Raw genomic sequence first — 27433 nt, 5'->3', positions numbered from 1 at the left:
GGTCCTGAACTGGGAGGAATGGGATGAACTCTGCTCACCCCGCGGAGGACGAGGAGACGCAACGCCGGTGCGCGGGTATCTGTATACACAGGAGGGAACACAGCACATAGCAACCAATCACAGCCCAGCATTCATATCAGATTCTGCAGATTAACGCTCACTGTGACTGGTTGCTAAAGACGACCCCCATATCATAAATCTGCCTTATAATGTAAGAAATATGGGCAAGACCCCAACAAAAGAGAGAAAACAAGGACTGGCGGGAGATAAGACAAGTCCTCACAAACCTTAGAGCAAACCTAGGGATGACAAGAAGACAATGGATGGGATATCATACACCGCTCATAGTATATAATGGATGGGATATCATACACCGCCCATAGTATATAATGGATGGGATATCATACACCGCTCATAGTATATAATGGATGGGATATCATACACCGCCCATAGTATATAATGGATGGGATATCATACACCGCCCATAGTATATAATGGATGGGATATCATACACCGCTCATAGTATATAATGGATGGGATATCATACACCGCCCATAGTATATAATGGATGGGATATCATACACCGCTCATAGTATATAATGGATGGGATATCATACACCGCCCATAGTATATAATGGATGGGATATCATACACCGCCCATAGTATATAATGGATGGGATACCATACACCGCCCATACTATATAATGTATGGGATATCATACACCGCTCATACTATATAATGGATAGGATATCATACACCGCTCATACTATATAATGGATGGGATATTATACACCCCTCATACGATATAATGGATGAGATATCATACACCGCTCATAGTATATAATGGATGGGATATCATACACCGCCCATAGTATATAATGGATGGGATATCATACACCGCTCATAGTATATAATGGATGGGATATCATACACCGCCCATAGTATATAATGGATGGGATATCATACACCGCCCATAGTATATAATGGATGGGATACCATACACCGCCCATACTATATAATGTATGGGATATCATACACCGCTCATACTATATAATGGATAGGATATCATACACCGCTCATACTATATAATGGATGGGATATTATACACCCCTCATACGATATAATGGATGAGATATCATACACCGCTCATAGTATATAATGGATGGGATATCATACACCGCCCATAGTATATAATGGATGGGATATCATACACCGCCCATAGTATATAATGGATGGGATACCATACACCGCTCATACTATATAATGGATAGGATATCATACACCGCTCATACTATATAATGGATGGGATATTATACACCCCTCATACGATATAATGGATGGGATATCATACACCGCTCATAGTATATAATGGATGGGATATCATACACCGCTCATACTATATAATGGATGGGATATCATACACCGCTCATAGAATATAATGGATGGGATATCATACACCGCCCATAGTATATAATGGATGGGATATCATACACCGCTCATAGTATATAATGGATGAGATATCATACACCGCCCATAGTATATAATGGATGGGATATCATACACCGCCCATAGTATATAATGGATGGGATATTATACACCCCTCATACGATATAATGGATGGGATATCATACACCGCTCATAGTATATAATGGATGGGATATCATACACCGCTCATACTATATAATGGATGGAATATCATACACCGCCCATAGTATATAATGGATGGAATATCATACACCGCCCATAGTATATAATGGATGAGATATCATACACCGCTCATACTATATAATAGATGGGATATCATACACTACATAATGAAGGATGATTATAGACTCCTTATATATGTACAGTATAATCCCCCGTAGGCTTCCAGTACAGTATAAGACATTATACCTGAGACAAAGGCCACTTTCTCCTTCAGGGTGGGCAGGACATCAGTAGCTTTCAGGCCGTCATTCCGGAAAGAGCCTGAAAAAAAGAGAATAAAACATTGATGTGTCAGTCCAGGGGTCCCCAATAATAATCGGATACCAATACCATGTGATCAATATCAGCACAAACACCGACCAGTCAGAACTAAGGATCAATAACAAAACACAATATGCAAATGAGAAGCCAGACTCATAGTAAAAAGTCACCAAGTGTCACATCCAGCTATGCAGATCAGGTCACATGATTGATTTACATACTGTCAGGAGGGGGCTGTGAAATGGCCGATTTTCTGCATCATGCAAAGGAAGATGAAGGCCGGACCCCGGAACGGCAAAATAACCAACTCTCATATAATGAGATTATTATATCACAACCAAGACAAAGAAATCCATCTGGAATCAACGACCATAAAGATCATATCTGAGGTGCAAAAGCTTCTCAGAAGAGCTATAATACTGCCCCCCATATACAAGGAAATAGCTGCTATAATAATAATCCTATGTACAAGAAATTAACTACTATATACAAGAATATAACTATCATAATACTACTCCTATGTACAAGAATATAACTACTATAATACTGCTCCTATGTACAAGAATATAACTACTATAATACTACTCCTATGTACAAGAATATAACTACTATAATACTACTCCTATATACAAGAATATAACTACTATAATACTACTCCTATGTACAAGAATATAACTACTATAATACTGCTCCAATGTACAAGAATATAACTACTATAATACTACTCCTATGTACAAGAATATAACTACTATAATACTACTCCTATGTACAAGAATATAACTACTATAATACTACTCCTATATACAAGAATATAACTACTATAATACTACTCCTATATACAAGAATATAACTACTATAATACTACTCCTATGTACAAGAATATAACTACTATAATACTGCTCCAATGTACAAGAATATAACTACTATAATACTACTCCTATGTACAAGAATATAACTACTATAATACTGCTCCTATGTACAAGAATATAACTACTATAATACTACTCCTATGTACAAGAATATAACTACTATAATACTACTACTATGTACAAGAATATAACTACTATAATACTACTCCTATGTACAAGAATATAACTACTATAATACTACTCCTATGTACAAGAATATAACTACTATAATACTACTCCTATGTACAAGAATATAACTACTATAATACTACTCCTATATACAAGAATATAACTACTATAATACTACCTCCTATGTACATGAATATAACTACTATAATACTACCCCCCTATGTACAAGAATATAACTACTATAATACTACCCCCCTATGTACAAGAATATAACTACTATAATACTACCCCCCTATGTACAAGAATATAACTACTATAATACTACCTCCTATGTACATGAATATAACTACTATAATACTACTCCTACATACAAGAATATAACTACTATAATACTACTCCTATGTACAAGAATATAACTACTATAATACTGCTCCTATGTACAAGAATATAACTACTATAATACTACTCCTATGTACAAGAATATAACTACTATAATACTACTCCTATGTACAAGAATATAACTACTATAATACTGCTCCTATGTACAAGAATATAACTACTATAATACTACCTCCTATGTACAAGAATATAACTACTATAATACTACTCCTATGTACAAGAATATAACTACTATAATACTACTCCTATGTACAAGAATATAACTACTATAATACTACTCCTATGTACAAGAATATAACTACTATAATACTACTCCTATGTACAAGAATATAACTACTATAATACTACCTCCTATGTACAAGAATATAACTACTATAATACTACCCCCCTATGTACAAGAATATAACTACTATAATACTACTCCTATGTACAAGAATATAACTACTATAATACTACTCCTATGTATAAAAATATAACTACTATAATACTGCTCCTATGTACAAGAATATAACTACTATAATACTACCTCCTATGTATAAAAATATAACTACTATAATACTACTCCTATGTACAAGAATATAACTACTATAATACTACTCCTATGTACAAGAATATAACTACTATAATATAACTCCTATGTACAAGAATATAACTACTATAATACTGCTCCTATGTACAAGAATATAACTACTATAATACTGCTCCTATGTACAAGAATATAACTACTATAATACTACTCCTATGTACAAGAATATAACTACTATAATACTGCTCCTATGTACAAGAATATAACTACTATAATACTGCTCCTATGTACAAGAATATCACTACTATAATACTACTCCTATGTACAAGAATATCACTACTATAATACTACTCCTATGTACAAGAATATCACTACTATAATACTACTCCTATGTACAAGAATATAACTACTATAATACTACTCCTATGTAGAAGAATATAACTACTATAATACTACTCCTGTATACAAGAATATAACTACTATAATACTGCTCCTATGTAGAAGAATATAACTACTATAATACTGCTCCTATGTACAAGAATATAACTACTATAATACTACTCCTATGTACAAGAATATAACTACTATTATACGACTCCTATGTACAAGAATATATCTACTATAATACTACTCCTATGTACAAGAATATAACTACTATAATACTACTCCTATGTACAAGAATATAACTACTATAATACTACTCCTATGTACATGAATATAACTACTATAATACTACTATGTACAAGAATATAACTACTATAATACTACCTCCTATGTACAAGAATATAACTACTATAATACTACCTCCTATGTACAAGAATATAACTACTATAATACTACCTCCTATGTACAAGAATATAACTACTATAATACTGCTCCTATGTACAAGAATATAACTACTATAATACTACTCCTATGTACAAGAATATAACTACTATAATACTGCTCCTATGTACAAGAATATAACTACTATAATACTGCTCCTATGTACAAGAATATAACTACTATAATACTACCTCCTATATACAAGAATATAACTACTATAATACTACTCCTATGTACAAGAATATAACTACTATAATACTACCTCCTATGTACAAGAATATAACTACTATAATACTACCTCCTATGTACAAGAATATATCTACTATAATACTGCTCATATGTACAAGAATATAACTACTATAATACTACCTCCTATGTACAAGAATATATCTACTATAATACTGCTCATATGTACAAGAATATAACTACTATAATACTACCTCCTATGTACAAGAATATATCTACTATAATACTGCTCATATGTACAAGAATATAACTACTATAATACTACTCCTATGTACAAGAATATAACTACTATAATACTGCTCCTATGTACAAGAATATAACTACTATAATACTACTCCTATATACAAGAATATAACTACTATAATACTGCTCCTATGTACAAGAATATAACTACTATAATACTACTCCTATGTACAAGAATATAACTACTATAATACTACCTCCTATATACAAGAATATAACTACTATAATACTACTCCTATGTACAAGAATATAACTACTATAATACTACCTCCTATGTACAAGAATATAACTACTATAATACTACCTCCTATGTACAAGAATATATCTACTATAATACTGCTCATATGTACAAGAATATAACTACTATAATACTACTCCTATGTACAAGAATATAACTACTATAATACTGCTCCTATGTACAAGAATATAACTACTATAATACTACTCCTATATACAAGAATATAACTACTATAATACTGCTCCTATGTACAAGAATATAACTACTATAATACTACTCCTATGTACAAGAATATAACTACTATAATACTACCTCCTATGTACAAGAATATAACTACTATAATACTGCTCCTATATACAAGAATATAACTACTATAATACTACTCCTATATACAAGAATATAACTACTATAATACTACTCCTATGTACAAGAATATAACTACTATAATACTGCTCCTATGTACAAGAATATAACTACTATAATACTGCTCCTATGTACAAGAATATAACTACTATAATACTACTCCTATATACAAGAATATAACTACTATAATACTACTACTATGTACAAGAATATAACTACTATAATACTACTACTATGTACAAGAATATAACTACTATAATACTACTACTATGTACAAGAATATAACTACTATAGTACTACTCCTATGTACAAGAATATAACTACTATAATACTACTCCTATGTACAAGAATATAACTACTATAATACTACTACTATGTACAAGAATATAACTACTATAATACTACTCCTATGTACAAGAATATAACTACTATAATACTACCTCCTATATACAAGAATATAACTACTATAATACTGCTCCTATGTACAAGAATATAACTACTATAATACTACTCCTATGTACAAGAATATAACTACTATAATACTGCTCCTATGTACAAGAATATAACTACTATAATACTACTCCTATGTACAAGAATATAACTACTATAATACTACTCCTATGTACAAGAATATAACTACTATAATACTACTCCTATGTACAAGAATATAACTACTATAATACTACTCCTATATACAAGAATATAACTACTATAATACTACTCCTATGTACAAGACTATAACTACTATAATACTGCTCCTATGTACAAGAATATAACTACTATAATACTACTCCTATGTACAAGACTATAACTACTATAATACTACTCCTATGTACAAGAATATAACTACTATAATACTGCTCCTATGTACAAGAATATAACTACTATAATACTGCTCCTATGTACAAGAATATAACTACTATAATACTACTCCTATGTACAAGAATATAACTACTATAATACTGCTCCTATGTACAAGAATATAACTACTATAATACTGCTCCTATGTACAAGAATATAACTACTATAATACTACCTCCTATGTACAAGAATATAACTACTATAATACTACTCCTATGTACAAGAATATAACTACTATAATACGACTCCTATGTACAAGAATATATCTACTATAATACTACCTCCTATGTACAAGAATATAACTACTATAATACTACTCCTATGTACATGAATATAACTACTATAATACTACTCCTATGTACAAGAATATAACTACTATAATACTACTCCTATGTACAAGAATATAACTACTATAATACTACTACTATGTACAAGAATATAACTACTATAATACTACTCCTATGTACAAGAATATAACTACTATAATACTACTCCTATGTACAAGAATATAACTACTATAATACTACTCCTATGTACAAGAATATAACTACTATAATACTGCTCCTATGTACAAGAATATAACTACTATAATACTACTCCTATGTACAAGAATATAACTACTATAATACTACTCCTATGTACAAGAATATAACTACTATAATACTGCTCCTATATACAAGAATATAACTACTATAATACTACCTCCTATGTACAAGACTATAACTACTATAATACTACCTCCTATGTACAAGAATATAACTACTATAATACTACCTCCTATGTACAAGAATATAACTACTATAATACTACTCCTATGTACAAGAATATAACTACTATAATACTACTACTATGTACAAGAATATAACTACTATAATACTACTCCTATGTACAAGAATATAACTACTATAATACTGCTTGTCACGGAGCAAAGGTATACGTCTTCCTCCGGATGGTCTTTTGAATCAACAGGGACGCAAGAGGTCGGGAGACAACAGCAATTTATTGTAATCCACAAAGTTAGTAGCCGGCGGCGGTCACATCAACCGTAATAACAATAAGTCCACAGAAGTCACAATCCAATGATAACTTTGGTTCCTTGGTCCTGTAACTAAATTCTGGCTCTCTGCAGAGCTGTGCACAGGCCGGCTAACACATACTAACTCCTAGCTACATCTATATACCAAACTGTTACTTCCTATACCTGGGGGTGGGAAGGGCTGAGTCACAGATCCTTCCCCCCTCACCTATGCCAAGGAGAGCAGACTCCCTGTCTCTTTTGAACAATGCACAGTCCAACATCTTCTTGGAGACACGGATCAGATTATCTCCACCCATTGTCCTCACTAGTTAGAGGTATTTGCATACAATGTGCTAACACACTAGACCCCAATCAGCCAACTACACATTGATGTATACAACAGGTTAGAGAATACATTCCACATGAAATATATATTACACATTGCCTATAGTATAGACTCTAACCATCCCGTGACACTACTCCTATGTACAAGAATATAACTACTATAATACTACTACTATGTACAAGAATATAACTACTATAATACTACCTCCTATATACAAGAATATAACTACTATAATACTACTCCTATGTACAAGAATATAACTACTATAATACTACTCCTATGTACAAGAATATAACTACTATAATACTACCTCCTATATACAAGAATATAACTACTATAATACTACTCCTATGTACAAGACTATAACTACTATAATACTACCTCCTATGTACAAGAATATAACTACTATAATACTACCTCCTATGTACAAGAATATAACTACTATAATACTACTCCTATGTACAAGAATATAACTACTATAATACTACTCCTATGTACAAGAATATAACTACTATAATACTACTCCTATGTACAAGAATATAACTACTATAATACTGCTCCTATATACAAGAATATAACTACTATAATACTACCTCCTATGTACAAGACTATAACTACTATAATACTACCTCCTATGTACAAGAATATAACTACTATAATACTACCTCCTATGTACAAGAATATAACTACTATAATACTACTCCTATGTACAAGAATATAACTACTATAATACTACTACTATGTACAAGAATATAACTACTATAATACTACTCCTATGTACAAGAATATAACTACTATAATACTGCTCCTATGTACAAGAATATAACTACTATAATACTACTCCTATGTACAAGAATATAACTACTATAATACTACTACTATGTACAAGAATATAACTACTATAATACTACCTCCTATATACAAGAATATAACTACTATAATACTACTCCTATGTACAAGAATATAACTACTATAATACTACTCCTATGTACAAGAATATAACTACTATAATACTACCTCCTATATACAAGAATATAACTACTATAATACTACTCCTATGTACAAGACTATAACTACTATAATACTACCTCCTATGTACAAGAATATAACTACTATAATACTACCTCCTATGTACAAGAATATAACTACTATAATACTACTCCTATGTACAAGAATATAACTACTATAATACTACTACTATGTACAAGAATATAACTACTATAATACTACTCCTATGTACAAGAATATAACTACTATAATACTGCTCCTATGTACAAGAATATAACTACTATAATACTACTCCTATGTACAAGAATATAACTACTATAATACTACTACTATGTACAAGAATATAACTACTATAATACTACTCCTATGTACAAGAATATAACTACTATAATACTACTCCTATGTACAAGAATATAACTACTATAATACTACTACTATGTACAAGAATATAACTACTATAGTACTACTCCTATGTACAAGAATATAACTACTATAATACTACTCCTATGTACAAGAATATAACTACTATAATACTACTACTATGTACAAGAATATAACTACTATAATACTACTCCTATGTACAAGAATATAACTACTATAATACTACCTCCTATATACAAGAATATAACTACTATAATACTGCTCCTATGTACAAGAATATAACTACTATAATACTACTCCTATGTACAAGAATATAACTACTATAATACTGCTCCTATGTACAAGAATATAACTACTATAATACTACTCCTATGTACAAGAATATAACTACTATAATACTACTCCTATGTACAAGAATATAACTACTATAATACTACTCCTATGTACAAGAATATAACTACTATAATACTACTACTATGTACAAGAATATAACTACTATAATACTACTCCTATGTACAAGAATATAACTACTATAATACTGCTCCTATGTACAAGAATATAACTACTATAATACTGCTCCTATGTACAAGAATATAACTACTATAATACTACTCCTATGTACAAGAATATAACTACTATAATACTGCTCCTATGTACAAGAATATAACTACTATAATACTACCTCCTATGTACAAGAATATAACTACTATAATACTACTCCTATGTACAAGAATATAACTACTATAATACTGCTCCTATGTACAAGAATATAACTACTATAATACCGCTCATGTATAGACGGTCACTCGGGGTTATTACAGGATGGGGATGATATTGGTGATATCACGTTATTGTGAGACTCTTATTACATCTCGCAGATACGTTGTCACTCAGCTTTCCTAGAGTCATGCACATAGACGTATTTCACAAGCCCATAGTATTCAGGAGTCTGGGAAAGTTGAGTGTCCTATATGATAAATGAGCCTTGTGACTTGGTATATTCACGTTGCTGCAGATATTATTTTGTATGTAATAGACGGCTGATAACACTGGTGGGAGGAATGATGGCGGGCTTATTAGTCGGCGCCCATATTTCCACTAGATATTTGGGGACGTGTCGGAGTCGTCCTCCTGGATATGACACCAGATAAAACCTTCTGTCTGCTGACTGTGATCCTCCAGGACCAGCCTGACGAGTGTCAGCTCTTTGGGTCAGAGGCTCCTCCACAGTAGAATGGCACAGAGCTGAGCGCAGTCTGACTGCAGGGTCGCGCGTTCCTGGCGCTTATTACCGCTCCACGGGCTGCGCCTGAAGTCACATAAAGCAATTATCACCATGAAGAGCGATGAATCAGCTCCGGAAGATACGATACTGCCGAGTGTTACCCCAAATAATCCCGTACACCCAGGAAAGAGTCACCGCCTACAAGGGCTCAATAACAGGACCACAGAGAAGCTATTACATGCAAGGGTTAACAAGCTGCCAATGGCGTGCGGGACGTCTCATGTATAATAAATGGCGAGATCACAGGACACGAGATCTCATGTAATGAGGGGCCGCAGCTCATCACAAGGCTCCGGAGCGAGCGCCAGCTGGCCGCGGCACCACAACATGACTGGGAACTAGACAGGACAGACCGGGGCTACCCCGAGATATACTCTGCAGTTCTAATCATGGCCACTGGGGTCACTATAGCAACCTCTCACTTTACAGCCTGCTGCAATACCATTAGAAGGGTCGCTGATATTGGGGTGCCTGAGACAAGACAAGCAGCGGAGACCCCCTTAAATACACCCCGGTCTCCGTACACAGGATCCTGCAGAAACTGACACCCAAAAATAACCCTCAGATGTGCAGAAATGGCCGCTGTCATCGCGATACCTGCTAATGAGGACAATGATCTAGTTTATCCGAGAACGCGCTGCTCTCAAGAATTCGCTCGCCACTGCCGGCCGCACGTGTCACCCCATTAATCGTCTGGAGAGGAGGGCGACTGGCGCAATACACACTATACACAAGGTTACAATCTGATATAATGGAACGCTGGAACCGGAGACACAACGCGGGAAACAGAAGAGAAGGAAACCTGCGCAAAAACCACATGTGACCATAAGGGCGCGTTCACACACTCAGGATTCATCAAAGCCATAACCAGGTGGAAGAAGGAACCTCTAAGGAGCAGATTCGGTGTCAAATCCTGCTGATGTGAATGTGGCCCTGGATGTGGCCGGAGCGCCCAATGCCAGGCAGCAGCCCCGGCGCACGCGCTGCCCTCGTACCGTGATGTTCACTCATCTATAAATATGGATAAAGAGCGGCAGCAAAAGAGCTAATTATACGACTAAATAAAGAAAACATCGCCATCGCCGCCGCCGCGCCGGAGTCTGAGGGACCTTCTGACACAAACTGCGCTCAGCGCAATGAATATTCATTACGTAAATCAACTGAAGTGGCTGCAAAATGTGAGCTCCGGAGCTGAAATCATTAACCTTCTCCTGTCAGAGTGGGGGCAGAATACAGAGAGGTTTACAAGGGGGAACCAGGACGTCGGGGCTAGTAGATGTCTGCGCCCCTCTGTTACTCCTCCTGGCAGATCATCTGGATATTATTACATGGTCACCTGAGTTGGGGCTAGTAGATGTCTGCGCCCCTCTGTTACTCCTCCTGGCAGATCGTCCTCATGATGCTATTACATGGTCACCTGAGTCGGGGCTAGTAGATGTCTGCGCCCCTCTGTTACTCCTCCTGGCAGATCGTCCTCATGATATTATTACATGGACACCTGAGTCGGGGCTAGTAGATGTCTGCGCCCCTCTGTTACTCCTCCTGGCAGATCGTCCTCATGATGCTATTACATGGTCACCTGAGTCGGGGCTAGTAGATGTCTGCGCCCCTCTGTTACTCCCCCTGGCAGATTGTCCTCATGATGCTATTACATGGTCACCTGAGTCGGGGCTAGTAGATGTCTGCGTCCCTCTGTTACTCCCCCTGGCAGATTGTCCTCATGATGCTATTACATGGTCACCTGAGTCAGGGCTAGTAGATGTCTGCGTCCCTCTGTTACTCCCCCTGGCAGATTGTCCTCATGATGCTATTACATGGTCACCTGAGTCGGGGCTAGTAGATGTCTGCGTCCCTCTGTTACTCCTCCTGGCAGATCATCTGGATATTATTACATGGTCACCTGAGTCGGGGCTAGTAGATGTCTGCGTCCCTCTGTTACTCCTCCTGGCAGATCGTCCTCATGATGCAATTACATGGTCACCTGAGTCGGGCCTAGTAGTTGTCTGCGCCCCTCTGTTACTCCTCCCGGCAGATCGTCCTCATGATATTATTACATGGACACCTGAGTCGGGGCTAGTAGATGTCTGCGTCCCTCTGTTACTCCTCCTGGCAGATCATCTGGATATTATTACATGGTCACCTGAGTCGGGGCTAGTAGATGTCTGCGCCCCTCTGTTACTCCTCCCGGCAGATCGTCCTCATGATGCTATTACATGGTCACCTGAGTCGGGGCTAGTAGATGTCTGCGTCCCTCTGTTACTCCTCCTGGCAGATCGTCCTCATGATGCTATTACATGGTCACCTGAGTCGGGCCTAGTAGATGTCTGCGCCCCTCTGTTACTCCTCCCGGCAGATCGTCCTCATGATGCTATTACATGGTCACCTGAGTCGGGGCTAGTAGATGTCTGCGTCCCTCTGTTACTCCTCCTGGCAGATCATCTGGATATTATTACATGGTCACCTGAGTCGGGGCTAGTAGATGTCTGCGTCCCTCTGTTACTCCTCCTGGCAGATCGTCCTCATGATGCAATTACATGGTCACCTGAGTCGGGCCTAGTAGTTGTCTGCGCCCCTCTGTTACTCCTCCCGGCAGATCGTCCTCATGATATTATTACATGGACACCTGAGTCGGGGCTAGTAGATGTCTGCGTCCCTCTGTTACTCCTCCTGGCAGATCATCTGGATATTATTACATGGTCACCTGAGTCGGGGCTAGTAGATGTCTGCGCCCCTCTGTTACTCCTCCCGGCAGATCGTCCTCATGATGCTATTACATGGTCACCTGAGTCGGGGCTAGTAGATGTCTGCGTCCCTCTGTTACTCCTCCCGGCAGATCGTCCTCATGATATTATTACATGGACACCTGAGTCGGGGCTAGTAGATGTCTGCGTCCCTCTGTTACTCCTCCTGGCAGATCGTCCTCATGATGCTATTACATGGTCACCTGAGTCGGGGCTAGTAGATGTCTGCGTCCCTCTGTTACTCCTCCTGGCAGATCATCTGGATATTATTACATGGTCACCTGAGTCGGGGCTAGTAGATGTCTGCGCCCCTCTGTTACTCCCCCTGGCAGATCGTCCTCATGATGCTATTACATGGTCACCTGAGTCGGGGCTAGTAGATGTCTGCGCCCCTCTGTTACTCCTCCTGGCAGATCGTCCTCATGATGCTATTACATGGTCACCTGAGTCGGGGCTAGTAGATGTCTGCGCCCCTCTGTTACTCCTCCTGGCAGATCATCTGGATATTATTACATGGTCACCTGAGTCGGGGCTAGTAGATGTCTGCGCCCCTCTGTTACTCCTCCCGGCAGATCGTCCTCATGATGCTATTACATGGTCACCTGAGTCGGGCGTAGTAGATGTCTGCGCCCCTCTGTTACTCCTCCTGGCAGATCGTCCTCATGATGCTATTACATGGTCACCTGAGTCGGGGCTAGTAGATGTCTGCGTCCCTCTGTTACTCCTCCTGGCAGATCGTCCTCATGATGCTATTACATGGTCACCTGAGTCGGGCCTAGTAGATGTCTGCGCCCCTCTGTTACTCCTCCTGGCAGATCGTCCTCATGATGCTATTACATGGTCACCTGAGTCGGGGCTAGTAGATGTCTGCGTCCCTCTGTTACTCCTCCTGGCAGATCGTCCTCATGATGCTATTACATGGTCACCTGAGTCGGGGCTAGTAGATGTCTGCGCCCCTCTGTTACTCCCCCTGGCAGATTGTCCTCATGATGCTATTACATGGTCACCTGAGTCGGGGCTAGTAGATGTCTGCGCCCCTCTGTTACTCCCCCTGGCAGATCATCTGGATATTATTACATGGTCACCTGAGTCGGGGCTAGTAGATGTCTGCGCCCCTCTGTTACTCCCCCTGGCAGATTGTCCTCATGATGCTATTACATGGTCACCTGAGTCGGGGCTAGTAGATGTCTGCGTCCCTCTGTTACTCCTCCTGGCAGATCGTCCTCATGATGCTATTACATGGTCACCTGAGTCGGGGCTAGTAGATGTCTGCGTCCCTCTGTTACTCCCCCTGGCAGATTGTCCTCATGATGCTATTACATGGTCACCTGAGTCAGGGCTAGTAGATGTCTGCGCCCCTCTGTTACTCCTCCTGGCAGATCGTCCTCATGATGCTATTACATGGTCACCTGAGTCGGGGCTAGTAGATGTCTGCGTCCCTCTGTTACTCCTCCTGGCAGATCGTCCTCATGATGCTATTACATGGTCACCTGAGTCGGGCCTAGTAGATGTCTGCGCCCCTCTGTTACTCCTCCCGGCAGATCGTCCTCATGATATTATTACATGGACACCTGAGTCGGGGCTAGTAGATGTCTGCGTCCCTCTGTTACTCCTCCCGGCAGATCGTCCTCATGATGCTATTACATGGTCACCTGAGTCGGGGCTAGTAGATGTCTGCGCCCCTCTGTTACTCCTCCCGGCAGATCGTCCTCATGATGCTATTACATGGTCACCTGAGTCGGGGCTAGTAGATGTCTGCGTCCCTCTGTTACTCCTCCTGGCAGATCGTCCTCATGATGCTATTACATGGTCACCTGAGTCGGGCCTAGTAGATGTCTGCGCCCCTCTGTTACTCCTCCCGGCAGATCGTCCTCATGATATTATTACATGGACACCTGAGTCGGGGCTAGTAGATGTCTGCGTCCCTCTGTTACTCCTCCTGGCAGATCGTCCTCATGATGCTATTACATGGTCACCTGAGTCGGGGCTAGTAGATGTCTGCGCCCCTCTGTTACTCCTCCTGGCAGATCATCTGGATATTATTACATGGTCACCTGAGTCGGGGCTAGTAGATGTCTGCGTCCCTCTGTTACTCCTCCTGGCAGATCGTCCTCATGATGCTATTACATGGTCACCTGAGTCGGGCCTAGTAGATGTCTGCGTCCCTCTGTTACTCCTCCTGGCAGATCGTCCTCATGATGCTATTACATGGTCACCTGAGTCGGGGCTAGTAGATGTCTGCGTCCCTCTGTTACTCCTCCTGGCAGATCGTCCTCATGATGCTATTACATGGTCACCTGAGTCGGGCCTAGTAGATGTCTGCGCCCCTCTGTTACTCCTCCTGGCAGATCGTCCTCATGATGCTATTACATGGTCACCTGAGTCGGGGCTAGTAGATGTCTGCGCCCCTCTGTTACTCCTCCTGGCAGATCATCTGGATATTATTACATGGTCACCTGAGTCGGGCCTAGTAGATGTCTGCGTCCCTCTGTTACTCCTCCTGGCAGATCGTCCTCATGAAGCTATTACATGGTCACCTGAGTCGGGCCTAGTAGATGTCTGCGCCCCTCTGTTACTCCTCCTGGCAGATCATCTGGATATTATTACATGGTCACCTGAGTCGGGGCTAGTAGATGTCTGCGCCCCTCTGTTACTCCCCCTGGCAGATTGTCCTCATGATGCTATTACATGGTCACTTGAGTCGGGCCTAGTAGATGTCTGCGCCCCTCTGTTACTCCTCCCGGCAGATCGTCCTCATGATATTATTACATGGACACCTGAGTCGGGGCTAGTAGATGTCTGCGTCCCTCTGTTACTCCTCCTGGCAGATCGTCCTCATGATGCTATTACATGGTCACCTGAGTCGGGCCTAGTAGATGTCTGCGCCCCTCTGTTACTCCTCCCGGCAGATCGTCCTCATGATATTATTACATGGACACCTGAGTCGGGGCTAGTAGATGTCTGCGTCCCTCTGTTACTCCTCCTGGCAGATCGTCCTCATGATGCTATTACATGGTCACCTGAGTCGGGGCTAGTAGATGTCTGCGCCCCTCTGTTACTCCTCCTGGCAGATCATCTGGATATTATTACATGGTCACCTGAGTCGGGGCTAGTAGATGTCTGCGTCCCTCTGTTACTCCTCCTGGCAGATCGTCCTCATGATGCTATTACATGGTCACCTGAGTCGGGCCTAGTAGATGTCTGCGTCCCTCTGTTACTCCTCCTGGCAGATCGTCCTCATGATGCTATTACATGGTCACCTGAGTCGGGGCTAGTAGATGTCTGCGTCCCTCCGTTACTCCTCCTGGCAGATCGTCCTCATGATGCTATTACATGGTCACCTGAGTCGGGGCTAGTAGATGTCTGCGCCCCTCTGTTACTCCTCCTGGCAGATCATCTGGATATTATTACATGGTCACCTGAGTCGGGGCTAGTAGATGTCTGCGTCCCTCTGTTACTCCTCCTGGCAGATCGTCCTCATGATGCTATTACATGGTCACCTGAGTCGGGCCTAGTAGATGTCTGCGTCCCTCTGTTACTTCTCCTGGCAGATCGTCCTCATGATGCTATTACATGGTCACCTGAGTCGGGGCTAGTAGATGTCTGCGCCCCTCTGTTACTCCTCCTGGCAGATCGTCCTCATGATGCTATTACATGGTCACCTGAGTCGGGCCTAGTAGATGTCTGCGTCCCTCTGTTACTCCTCCTGGCAGATCGTCCTCATGATGCTATTACATGGTCACCTGAGTCGGGCCTAGTAGATGTCTGCGTCCCTCTGTTACTCCTCCTGGCAGATCATCTGGATATTATTACATGGTCACCTGAGTCGGGCCTAGTAGATGTCTGCGCCCCTCTGTTACTCCTCCTGGCAGATCATCTGGATATTATTACATGGTCACCTGAGTCGGGGCTAGTAGATGTCTGCGTCCCTCTGTTACTCCTCCTGGCAGATCGTCCTCATGATGCTATTACATGGTCACCTGAGTCAGGGCTAGTAGATGTCTGCGCCCCTCTGTTACTCCCCCTGGCAGATCGTCCTCATGATATTATTACATGGTCACCTGAGTCGGGCCTAGTAGATGTCTGCGCCCCTCTGTTACTCCTCCTGGCAGATCATCTGGATATTATTACATGGACACCTGAGCCGGGGCCGACCTTCAGAATAAATGAGGAATTCTACTTGATGACATGATGGAATTATTAATTTGTTACAGATTTATTTTAGGTGAAGCTTTTCCCTGCTTGTGTCTGCCCATGGCGGAGTCGCAGTCACAGTCGGCCGTTCGGCCTCCTGACTCCACAGTCCCGGCTGCTGCTTCTGCTGGCAGCCATTTATACAGGAGTCTGAGTCACCTGCGGATAAATCGAGACGTTGCGATGCCGTGTCCTTACTTATAATATGGCCGCCATTGCTGGATCTGATACTCAGCTTTCCCAGATGTAAGAATGGCGGCTCGGTTACGTGAGTTGAGGGAGTTTCGTGTTTGGCAGCACTCGTTGTATATACATTCCGGTAGAGCGGGCCGCTGCGCCCTGCGGGGTTATCCTGGGGCTCCACTACAGGCTATTGTGACCTGAGAGAAAGCGCGTTGCGGCAAAGCGGGCAAGTAACGGACTGACATCACTATTTATGGGTTGGAGGCGGCGCCAGGATCTGCTACATTGTGTCAGTCCGCACTGTTAACCCCTAAATGCCACTCTCACCCTATCACTGCCTCGCAGATAGTCCTGTTACCGGAGCGGCCAATCACGAGGCAGCTCCCACAGTCCTGGGACAGGTGACGTTACCAGCGCTGAGCTGTGATTGGACGCCACTCCATTCTCATTCCTCTGCCTTAGATATGACGGGCGACCGCCAAATCCACAACTGTAAATATGACACAACCATGAGCGGGAATTAACCTGTAACGTATCCCGGCAGGTTGTCGGACACAAGTGTGCGGGGGAGGGGAGGCCTCACTGCCATCTTTAGCAGGCTGTGATATTTGGGCTCCATACTGTGTGAACGGGGCAGATTATAGCAGGGGCAGATTATAGCAGGGGCAGATTATAGCAGGGGCAGATTATAGCAGGGGTAGATTATAGCAGGGGCAATTACATCGGGGCTTCTGTAACTCCAGTGTAATCCCGTGCCCCGCCGCCGCCTCTTGTAATGGGCAGAGATAGAAGCATGTACTATATGGTACTATAAGGTGACACTGTATGGCGCTGTTATTTAACCATTTATGGGACACTATTACACACAGTAAAACGTAGCAGCATCAAACCCTTCCCTGTGTGACTAGGGACCTACACGAGGCATAGCCAAGGCCAAAAACATGGAGACCCCTGAACAAATGGAAAACAATAGTAGGGGACGCCATCGTGTGTGGCATGTTACTAAAGGGAAGGTGGCAAATCTGGCAGGGTCCAACAGGGCGGCCATGTTAAAAGCTACCAGGTTGACTGTTTCCAATTGGGAAGGGGAACATGTGCCGTAGGACAGACACATCGAGTCCCCCAACCACAAGCCCCGCACGCGACGCCGCTCCCAACAGCCCTGTATTCCGTTTATTCCCGAGTCTCCGCCCTATACAATATATACAATGCTGGCACAGGCCCCGGGCATACGGCTAGCAGTGTCATAGGCAGGTGAGGGGGTGTCAGTGCATGGCTCGGCCTATAAACCCTTCAGCGGCCGCCATGATTCCTCCTGGCAGCGGTGACACATGAGTAGGAAGATGACAATATGCGGCCAAGGAAGACGCCATGATCATAAATCTCCATAACATTGTATCCTGGGGATCAGGCCGGAGATCGGAGGAGGGGCCGAGCAGAGGATTGGCGGCTTTGTCACCCACTACATGGTCACAACCCCCCTCCTCCGCACTGTATAATATCAGAACTCTCAGCCGCGGATACCGGATACGCTTTACATATCCGCTGTCGGCTCCTGCGCTCATGTTTAATGCATCAGTCTAGAAACCATTCGCAGAAATCCAGAGCCGGACAAATCCCCGAAGCAGGATAATCAATGCGGCCTGCAAATGACTGACTGCCAGCAGCTGCCACCGCCCGGGACCTGAGGAGCCTTATATATACCGTATATATAGCGGTGACATCACTGAGAATACAGCGGTGACATCACTGAGAGTACAGCGGTGACATCACTGAGAATACAGCGGTGACATCACTGAGAGTACAGCGGTGACATCACTGAGAGTACAGCGGTGACATCACTGAGAGTACAGCGGTGACATCACTGAGAATACAGCGGTGACATCACTGAGAGTACAGCGGTGACATCACTGAGAGTACAGCGGTGACATCACTGAGAATACAGCGGTGACATCACTGAGAGTACAGCGGTGACATCACTGAGAGTACAGCGGTGACATCACTGAGAATACAGTGGTGACATCACTGAGAGTACAGCGGTGACATCACTGAGAATACAGCGGTGACATCACTGAGAGCACAGCGGTGACGTCACTGAGAGTACAGCGGTGACATCACTGAGAATACAGCGCTGACATCACTGAGTACAGCAGTGACATCACTGAGAGTACAGCGGTGACATCACTGAGAATACAGTGGTGACATCACTGAGAGTACAGCGGTGACATCACTGAGAATACAGCGGTGACATCACTGAGAGCACAGCGGTGACGTCACTGAGAGTACAGCGGTGACATCACTGAGAATACAGCGCTGACATCACTGAGAATACAGCGCTGACATCACTGAGTACAGCGGTGACATCACTGAGAATACAGCGGTGACATCACTGAGAGTACAGTGGTGACATCACTGAGAGTACAGCGGTGACATCACTGAGAATACAGCGGTGACATCACTGAGAGTACAGCGGTGACATCACTGAGAATACAGGTGACATCACTGAGAGTACAGCGGTGACATCACTGAGAATACAGCGGTGACATCACTGAGAGTACAGCGGTGACATCACTGAGAGTACAGCGGTGACATCACTGAGAATACAGCGGTGACATCACTGAGAGTACAGCGGTGACATCACTGAGAATACAGGTGACATCACTCAGAGTACAGCGGTGACATCACTGAGAATACAGCGGTGACATCACTGAGAGTACAGCGGTGACATCACTGAGAGTACAGCGGTGACATCACTGAGAATACAGCGCTGACATCACTGAGAATACAGCGCTGACATCACTGAGTACAGCGGTGACATCACTGAGAGTACAGCGGTGACATCACTGAGAGTGCAGCGGTGACATCACTGAGAGCACAGCGGTGACATCACTGAGAGTACAGCTGTGACATCACTGAGAATACAGCGGTGACATCACTGAGAGTACAGCGGTGACATCACTGAGAGTACAGCTGTGACATCACTGAGAATACAGCGGTGACATCACTGAGAGTACAGCGGTGACATCACTGAGAGTACAGCGGTGACATCACTGAGAGTACAGCTGTGACATCACTGAGAGTACAGCGGTGACATCACTGAGAGTACAGCGGTGACATCACTGAGAGTACAGCGGTGACATCACTGAGAGTACAGCGGTGACATCACTGAGTACAGCGGTGACATCACTGAGAGTACAGCGGTGACATCACTGAGTACAGCGGTGACATCACTAGCTTATCCAGTCCATATACCACAGCAATGACAGACTGAAGATTCCCGTGACACCATCTTGGCCACAGCTTGTAAATCCGGAGTCTCCTCAGGACACATAACATGACAGAGAAGGGTCGGGGCGGGATTTTGTTTAGGTCTCGCCACAGGACGCAGCGTCCATCTCTGCGTCTCGGATACTGTGGGGTGTTCACCTTATATTACCCCGGACCCTCGCACCCCACCTGGAACACGGGCTGGAAATCACTAATGAGCAGAACTTGCCAGTAGCCGCAATGTTTGACATCTGCAGAACATCGCGCAGCCGCGGCCGCCTGCTTTACATTGTCTTCTAATTCAGATATTTCGCCAGATCCGTCAGATCTTCATCTCACTCGCAATTAGTTTCTGGCAGTCACCGAAAAACAGAAAGAAACCAAGATTAGAAAGTGGCGACATCATTGTGATCCCACAAATCTGCACATTGGACACGGAGTGGGGAGCGGCGGGAACTTAACCCTTGTATGGCCAAACCAAAACATCAGGAGGGTAAGAACACAACCCGGCGGCCTGAGCGACAAGAATAACGGGGGACGATCAACACCAAGACATCCAATGTAAGCGCTAGGCAAGCGGCCCCAGGGAGAGTCAGTGTAGCAGCGCCCCTGCTGCCCATGGTCATGTCTGGTACTGCAGTTCCACACACAGGATTTTGCTGCTCATTAACTCTTTCTGGTGTGATGGATTGGAAGAGGATGAGCTCAGATCATATTAGAGAAAATTCCACAGCGACAAATGCCCAATGCCGCCGGCTCCAGGCACTCACGTCGCGGTCAGAACGGGCGCTCTGCTCCTTTAATCGGAATACTTGAAATCTTTCCAGTTGCTGTAGGTAAAAATAGCTGAGGCCGGTGTGCAGGAGGCGACGCTCACTTTGCAGGTTCCCCGCGGTTTCTCCGGAGGGAGGGACGATGTTCTGAGCACTCGGAGGAGGAAAATGGCAAATTCATGTTCTGTGAGCCATGTTCACATTAAGCTGAATCTGCAGCATTAAACGATCCGGAACAGACGGGGGAAAAAGATGGAGAAGAAGCCGCTAAACCTCTGTTTGTTACAATGTATCGGTGCAGACAGTCCTCTGTGAGGCTGAACTCCAGACGTAGGCCCCACCACCAAAACTATAACCGGGCCAGGTAGTGAGTGTGACCTCTGCCCCCCAATATCTGCGCCCCTGTATACACTGGACCAGGAGGGATCTGGGCTGCGGGGGGCGGGATTATCTCATGCAGGATACAACTGTAACAAACCTTCAGCTGTGAGAGTTACAGGCTATTCTCCCCTCCCCCGCACACACAATAGACGGCATTTCCAGCTTCCGGGACATGTAATAGCGGCAGCTCCAAGGCCAGGACAGGCGCTCGTTCACACCGGAGCCTTCAGAACCACAGAAACATGAAAGCAGATGGCGGTGTAAATATTTAATGCGCCATCGCGCTCTCCATGTATCATGTCTCCAGTGCAGCGCGGGGCCGGAGACATGAAATAAAATCACAGCTCTGCGCCTCTCTGAAGTGGAAATGATGCCCCCCCCCCTCCCCCATTAACCCTTCCCTGGGTGGATGGTTGTTCGCTCTTTGGGGGGGGGTCATATTTGCCCACCCCCTTAGGATGAATTCACACGCACCAGATTGGCTGCAGAAAGTTTTACAATTCACCTGAATGGGATTTGCTGGAACATAAAACGTCTGCAGCAGCCGAAATGTCTGCCAGTGTGAACACACCCGAAGACGCCCCACAGTCCTATACACAGGAGCGGCACCATGCGGCGCGGGTGCGGGCGGTGTCTGGCCTATCCTATTGGCAGGATCCCGGGGCAGCACACGGATGTCATTGGTATGTGTCGTATTCCATGGAGCCGCACGGGACTCTGGTCGTCCTCAGACATCGCACTTTGTTGTGGAGTCGGCCACCAGCGGCCATGTTGGCGCCCCCAGCTGTTTCAGCGACAACCCCCTACTGGGGCGACACCAACCACACCGCGTATTAGCTACAGGCTAGCACAGGGTATGTGCACCATAGAGCGCCCCCTAGTGTGAAGCGAGCGGCCTGGTTCTCCCGTCAGAATGAATTCCTCCTCTATGTGATTTAGATGAAATCTCCCGGATACAACATGGCGGCGACGTGGCGGCGTAATCCATTATGTCAGCCGCCTTTCTTGTGGCATTAGGACAGCGGGGGCAGATAGATTCACCCCATGACTCTTCTTGCCCCTGCTGCAGATTAGACACATAAATCTGGGCGCGCAGGACGCGGGAACAGAAGGAGCGGCGCCCCCGGAAAATCTCATCAGCGCTCCGCATACAAAAGAATCATTAGAAGAAAATCTTAATGCATCTTAAGTTGTGAGCGCAGGGAACGCGCCGGAGCTTTGCATAATTTCTCAGTGATTAAGATTCTCAGGCGGAGAGTCGCACGGCGCACGCTCACAGAACGCAGCGGAAAATGTCGCCAAACCCAGCAACACCAAGAGCGAATCCACGGCCTGAAGGAAGGAGCGCCGCTCTGGAGCAGGAGACTGGAGCCGCTCTTTACAGCACCTCTTAGGATACACTACTTCTTAAAGACATTTTGGAGGACTTTAATTTCCCAGGTCATGTTAACAGGATGCACTAGCCAAAATGTCACCCCTCCCCCCCACACACAGTGACCACTGCACAGGCCACAGAGCATGCCCACAGCACACCCACACAGAAGACAATAGATGATGTCACTACTAACCTCCCCACACCCTGTACAATGACTGCTTAAAGGTCACAGAGCATGCCCACAACACTCTACCATAAAAGTCAATACGTAATGATGACAGACCACCTCCTCCTCTGTGCACAGTGATATCTACTCAGAGCATGCCCACAATACTCTCCCATAAAAGTCGCAAAGGTCACAGATAACCTCCTATATTCTGCACAGTGACATCTTCTCAGGTCACAGAGCATGCCCACAACACTCTCCCATAGAAGTCAATAGGTGATGGTCACAAAGCACCTCCTCCTCTGTGCACAGTGGTATCTACGCAGAGCATGCCCACAACACTCTCCCATAGAAGTCAATGAACATCTCCAGACAATAGTTTCTTATGGTCAGTGTAATTGCTATAAAGCGAGTCTGTGAATACTGTGAAGAGCTGCTTAGACAAGACGGTCACCCCCATAGTCATCTATAGAAAATAGGGGGAGGGGGGGACAGAAAATGTATGAGGTGTCAGTGGATAAGCCCCAGGTCTTGTGCTCCCTCTCCAGTGTCCTGATAGACTCCACTGACCACAGAGCTGAAGGAGAAACAGGGGAGTTCACACGGAGTAACGTGCTGCGTGATGTGGCACATATACGCCATGTGAGATTTTGCGGGCAGTATACGCTCCCATTGATTTCAATGGGAGCGTGGATCGTAAACACCGCATTATTTTGCAAAATTACAGGAGCAAAATAACGTGGCGTATACGCTCGTAACTCCCATTGAAATCAATGGGATCTTTTTGAGCACTGAAACTCTGACACGCCGTATACGTGCCAGATCACGCTCCATTTTACATCGTGTGAACGCCCCTTTACTCCACATTGGCAGATTGCTGATATTAAACATGGCGGGAAAAAGAAAATCTAATTTGTCACAAACACTGAGATCTATGAAGGAGCCAGAAGTCACAGAGTTCTCCTCAAGCGGAGCTGACGGAGATCAACGGCGCCAGCAACACGCTCATTATATGGAGGCCCAGCGAGCTGCTGAGGTGCCGGAACAATCACAGGCGCAGTGCAAGGAACAAGGTCAGCAGCAGGACAGCTAGAGAGCTGCTGAAACACCAGAGGAGGTGAGCCATAGCTGGCAGCAATTTGCTGAATATAATCGGATCATCGACGCCAACAACATGCAGATGAGGTCACAGGCAGAGGCTAATACACACACAAACCACATACAACATACACGAGTGCAAAACTGGGCAACTCTTATGGGGCCACTACACAAACAAACAACGAAATCTACCCGTGTGAAGCCGCGTCCTCCTGCGTGTTGTACAATAAATTAGATATCTGCACTAGTACTCGCAGCTCCACGTGAGGTACAGCTATAGGCCGCAGCCCCCCCCATCTCACTGAAAGTGTCGCCCCAATCACTAACTATAGTCACCGAATGGAACTGCCCACAGAAGAGAAACGAAGGGGGTAAAAGAGGCAATAATTAGTACATGGGGGGGGGGGTCGCTGAGCTGTAGATGGGTCTGGGGGGGGTCACTGCTCTATAGATGGGTCTGGGGGGTCACTGCTCTATAGATGGGTCTGGGGGGGGTCACTGCTCTATAGATGGGTCTGGGGGGGGTCACTGCTCTATAGATGGGTCTGGGGGGTCACTGCGCTGTAGCTGGGTCGGGGGGGTCACTGCTCTGTAGATGGGTCTGGGGGGTCACTGCTCTATAGATGGGTCTGGGGGGGTCACTGCGCTGTAGATGGGTCGGGGGGGTCACTGAGCTATAGATGGGTCGGGGGGGTCACTGAGCTATAGATGGGTCTGGGGGGGGTCACTGCGCTGTAGATGGGTCTGGGGGGGGGTCACTGCTCTATAGATGGGTCTGGGGGGGGTCACTGCGCTGTAGCTGGGTCGGGGGGGTCACTGCTCTGTAGATGGGTCTGGGGGGGTCACTGCTCTGTAGATGGGTCTGGGGGGGTCACTGCTCTGTAGATGGGTCGGGGGGGTCACTGCTCTGTAGATGGGTCTGGGGGGTCACTGCGCTATAGATGGGTCTGGGGGGGTCACTGCTCTATAGATGGGTCTGGGGGGGTCACTGTGCTGTAGATGGGTCTGGGGGGGTCACTGAGCTATAGATGGGTCTGGGGGGGTCACTGTGCTGTAGATGGGTCGGGGGGGGTCACTGTGCTGTAGATGGGTCGGGGGGGGTCACTGAGCTATAGATGGGTCTGGGGGGGTCACTGCTCTGTAGATGGGTCGGGGGGGGGGTCACTGAGCTATAGATGGGTCTGGGGGGGTCACTGTGCTGTAGATGGGTCTGGGGGGGTCACTGCTCTGTAGATGGGTCGGGGGGGGTCACTGAGCTATAGATGGGTCTGGGGGGGTCACTGCGCTGTAGCTGGGTCGGGGGGGGTCACTGCTCTGTAGATGGGTCGGGGGGGGTCACTGCTCTGTAGATGGGTCGGGGGGGGGTCACTGAGCTATAGATGGGTCTGGGGGGTCACTGTGCTGTAGATGGGTCGGGGGGGGTCACTGAGCTATAGATGGGTCTGGGGGGGTCACTGTGCTGTAGATGGGTCTGGGGGGGTCACTGAGCTGTAGATGGGTCTGGGGGGGTCACTGCTCTATAGATGGGTCTGGGGGGGGTCACTGAGCTGTAGATGGGTCTGGGGGGGTCACTGCTCTATAGATGGGTCTGGGGGGTCACTGCGCTGTAGATGGGTCTGGGGGGTCACTGCGCTGTAGATGGGTCTGGGGGGTCACTGCGCTGTAGATGGGTCTGGGGGGGGTCACTGCTCTATAGATGGGTCTGGGGGGTCACTGCTCTATAGATGGGTCTGGGGGGGTCACTGCTCTATAGATGGGTCTGGGGGGTCACTGAGCTATAGATGGGTCTGGGGGGTCACTGCTCTATAGATGGGTCTGGGGGGGTCACTGCTCTATAGATGGGTCTGGGGGGTCACTGCGCTGTAGCTGGGTCGGGAGGGTCACTGCTCTGTAGATGGGTCGGGGGGGTCACTGCTCTGTAGATGGGTCTGGGGGGGTCACTGCTCTGTAGATGGGTCGGGGGGGTCACTGCTCTGTAGATGGGTCTGGGGGGTCACTGCTCTGTAGATGGGTCTGGGGGGTCACTGCTCTGTAGATGGGTCTGGGGGGTCACTGTGCTGTAGCTGGGTCTGGGGGGGTCACTGCTCTATAGATGGTCTGGGGGGGTCACTGTGCTGTAGATGGGTCTGGGGGGGTCACTGAGCTATAGATGGGTCTGGGGGGGTCACTGTGCTGTAGATGGGTCGGGGGGGTCACTGTGCTGTAGATGGGTCGGGGGGGTCACTGAGCTATAGATGGGTCTGGGGGGGTCACTGCTCTGTAGATGGGTCGGGGGGGGGTCACTGTGCTGTAGATGGGTCGGGGGGGTCACTGTGCTGTAGATGGGTCGGGGGGGTCACTGCTCTATAGATGGGTCTGGGGGGGGTCACTGTGCTGTAGATGGGTCGGGGGGGGTCACTGCTCTGTAGATGGGTCTGGGGGGGGTCACTGTGCTGTAGATGGGTCGGGGGGGGTCACTGCTCTGTAGATGGGTCGGGGGGGGGTCACTGTGCTGTAGATGGGTCGGGGGG

General features: G+C 44.9%; 1 protein-coding gene across 6 annotated transcripts in view; it reads right to left on the bottom strand.

Moving 5' to 3' along the window:
• The window catches only part of KALRN (kalirin RhoGEF kinase), a 311247-nt gene that overhangs the window by 229071 nt on the left and 54743 nt on the right, over positions 1 to 27433 (bottom strand). For all 6 annotated transcript variants that reach the window (XM_075284733.1, XM_075284737.1, XM_075284732.1 and 3 more), the window contains exon 2: positions 1895 to 1969. In XM_075284733.1, coding sequence (XP_075140834.1) covers positions 1895 to 1969 — 75 coding nt within the window. The remainder of the gene's footprint in view (positions 1 to 1894; positions 1970 to 27433) is intronic.

Source organism: Leptodactylus fuscus, chromosome 8 (genome assembly GCF_031893055.1).
Source record: "Leptodactylus fuscus isolate aLepFus1 chromosome 8, aLepFus1.hap2, whole genome shotgun sequence".
In the NCBI taxonomy this organism is placed as follows: domain Eukaryota; kingdom Metazoa; phylum Chordata; class Amphibia; order Anura; family Leptodactylidae; genus Leptodactylus; species Leptodactylus fuscus.
This window is presented reverse-complemented; position numbering and strand designations above follow the sequence as displayed.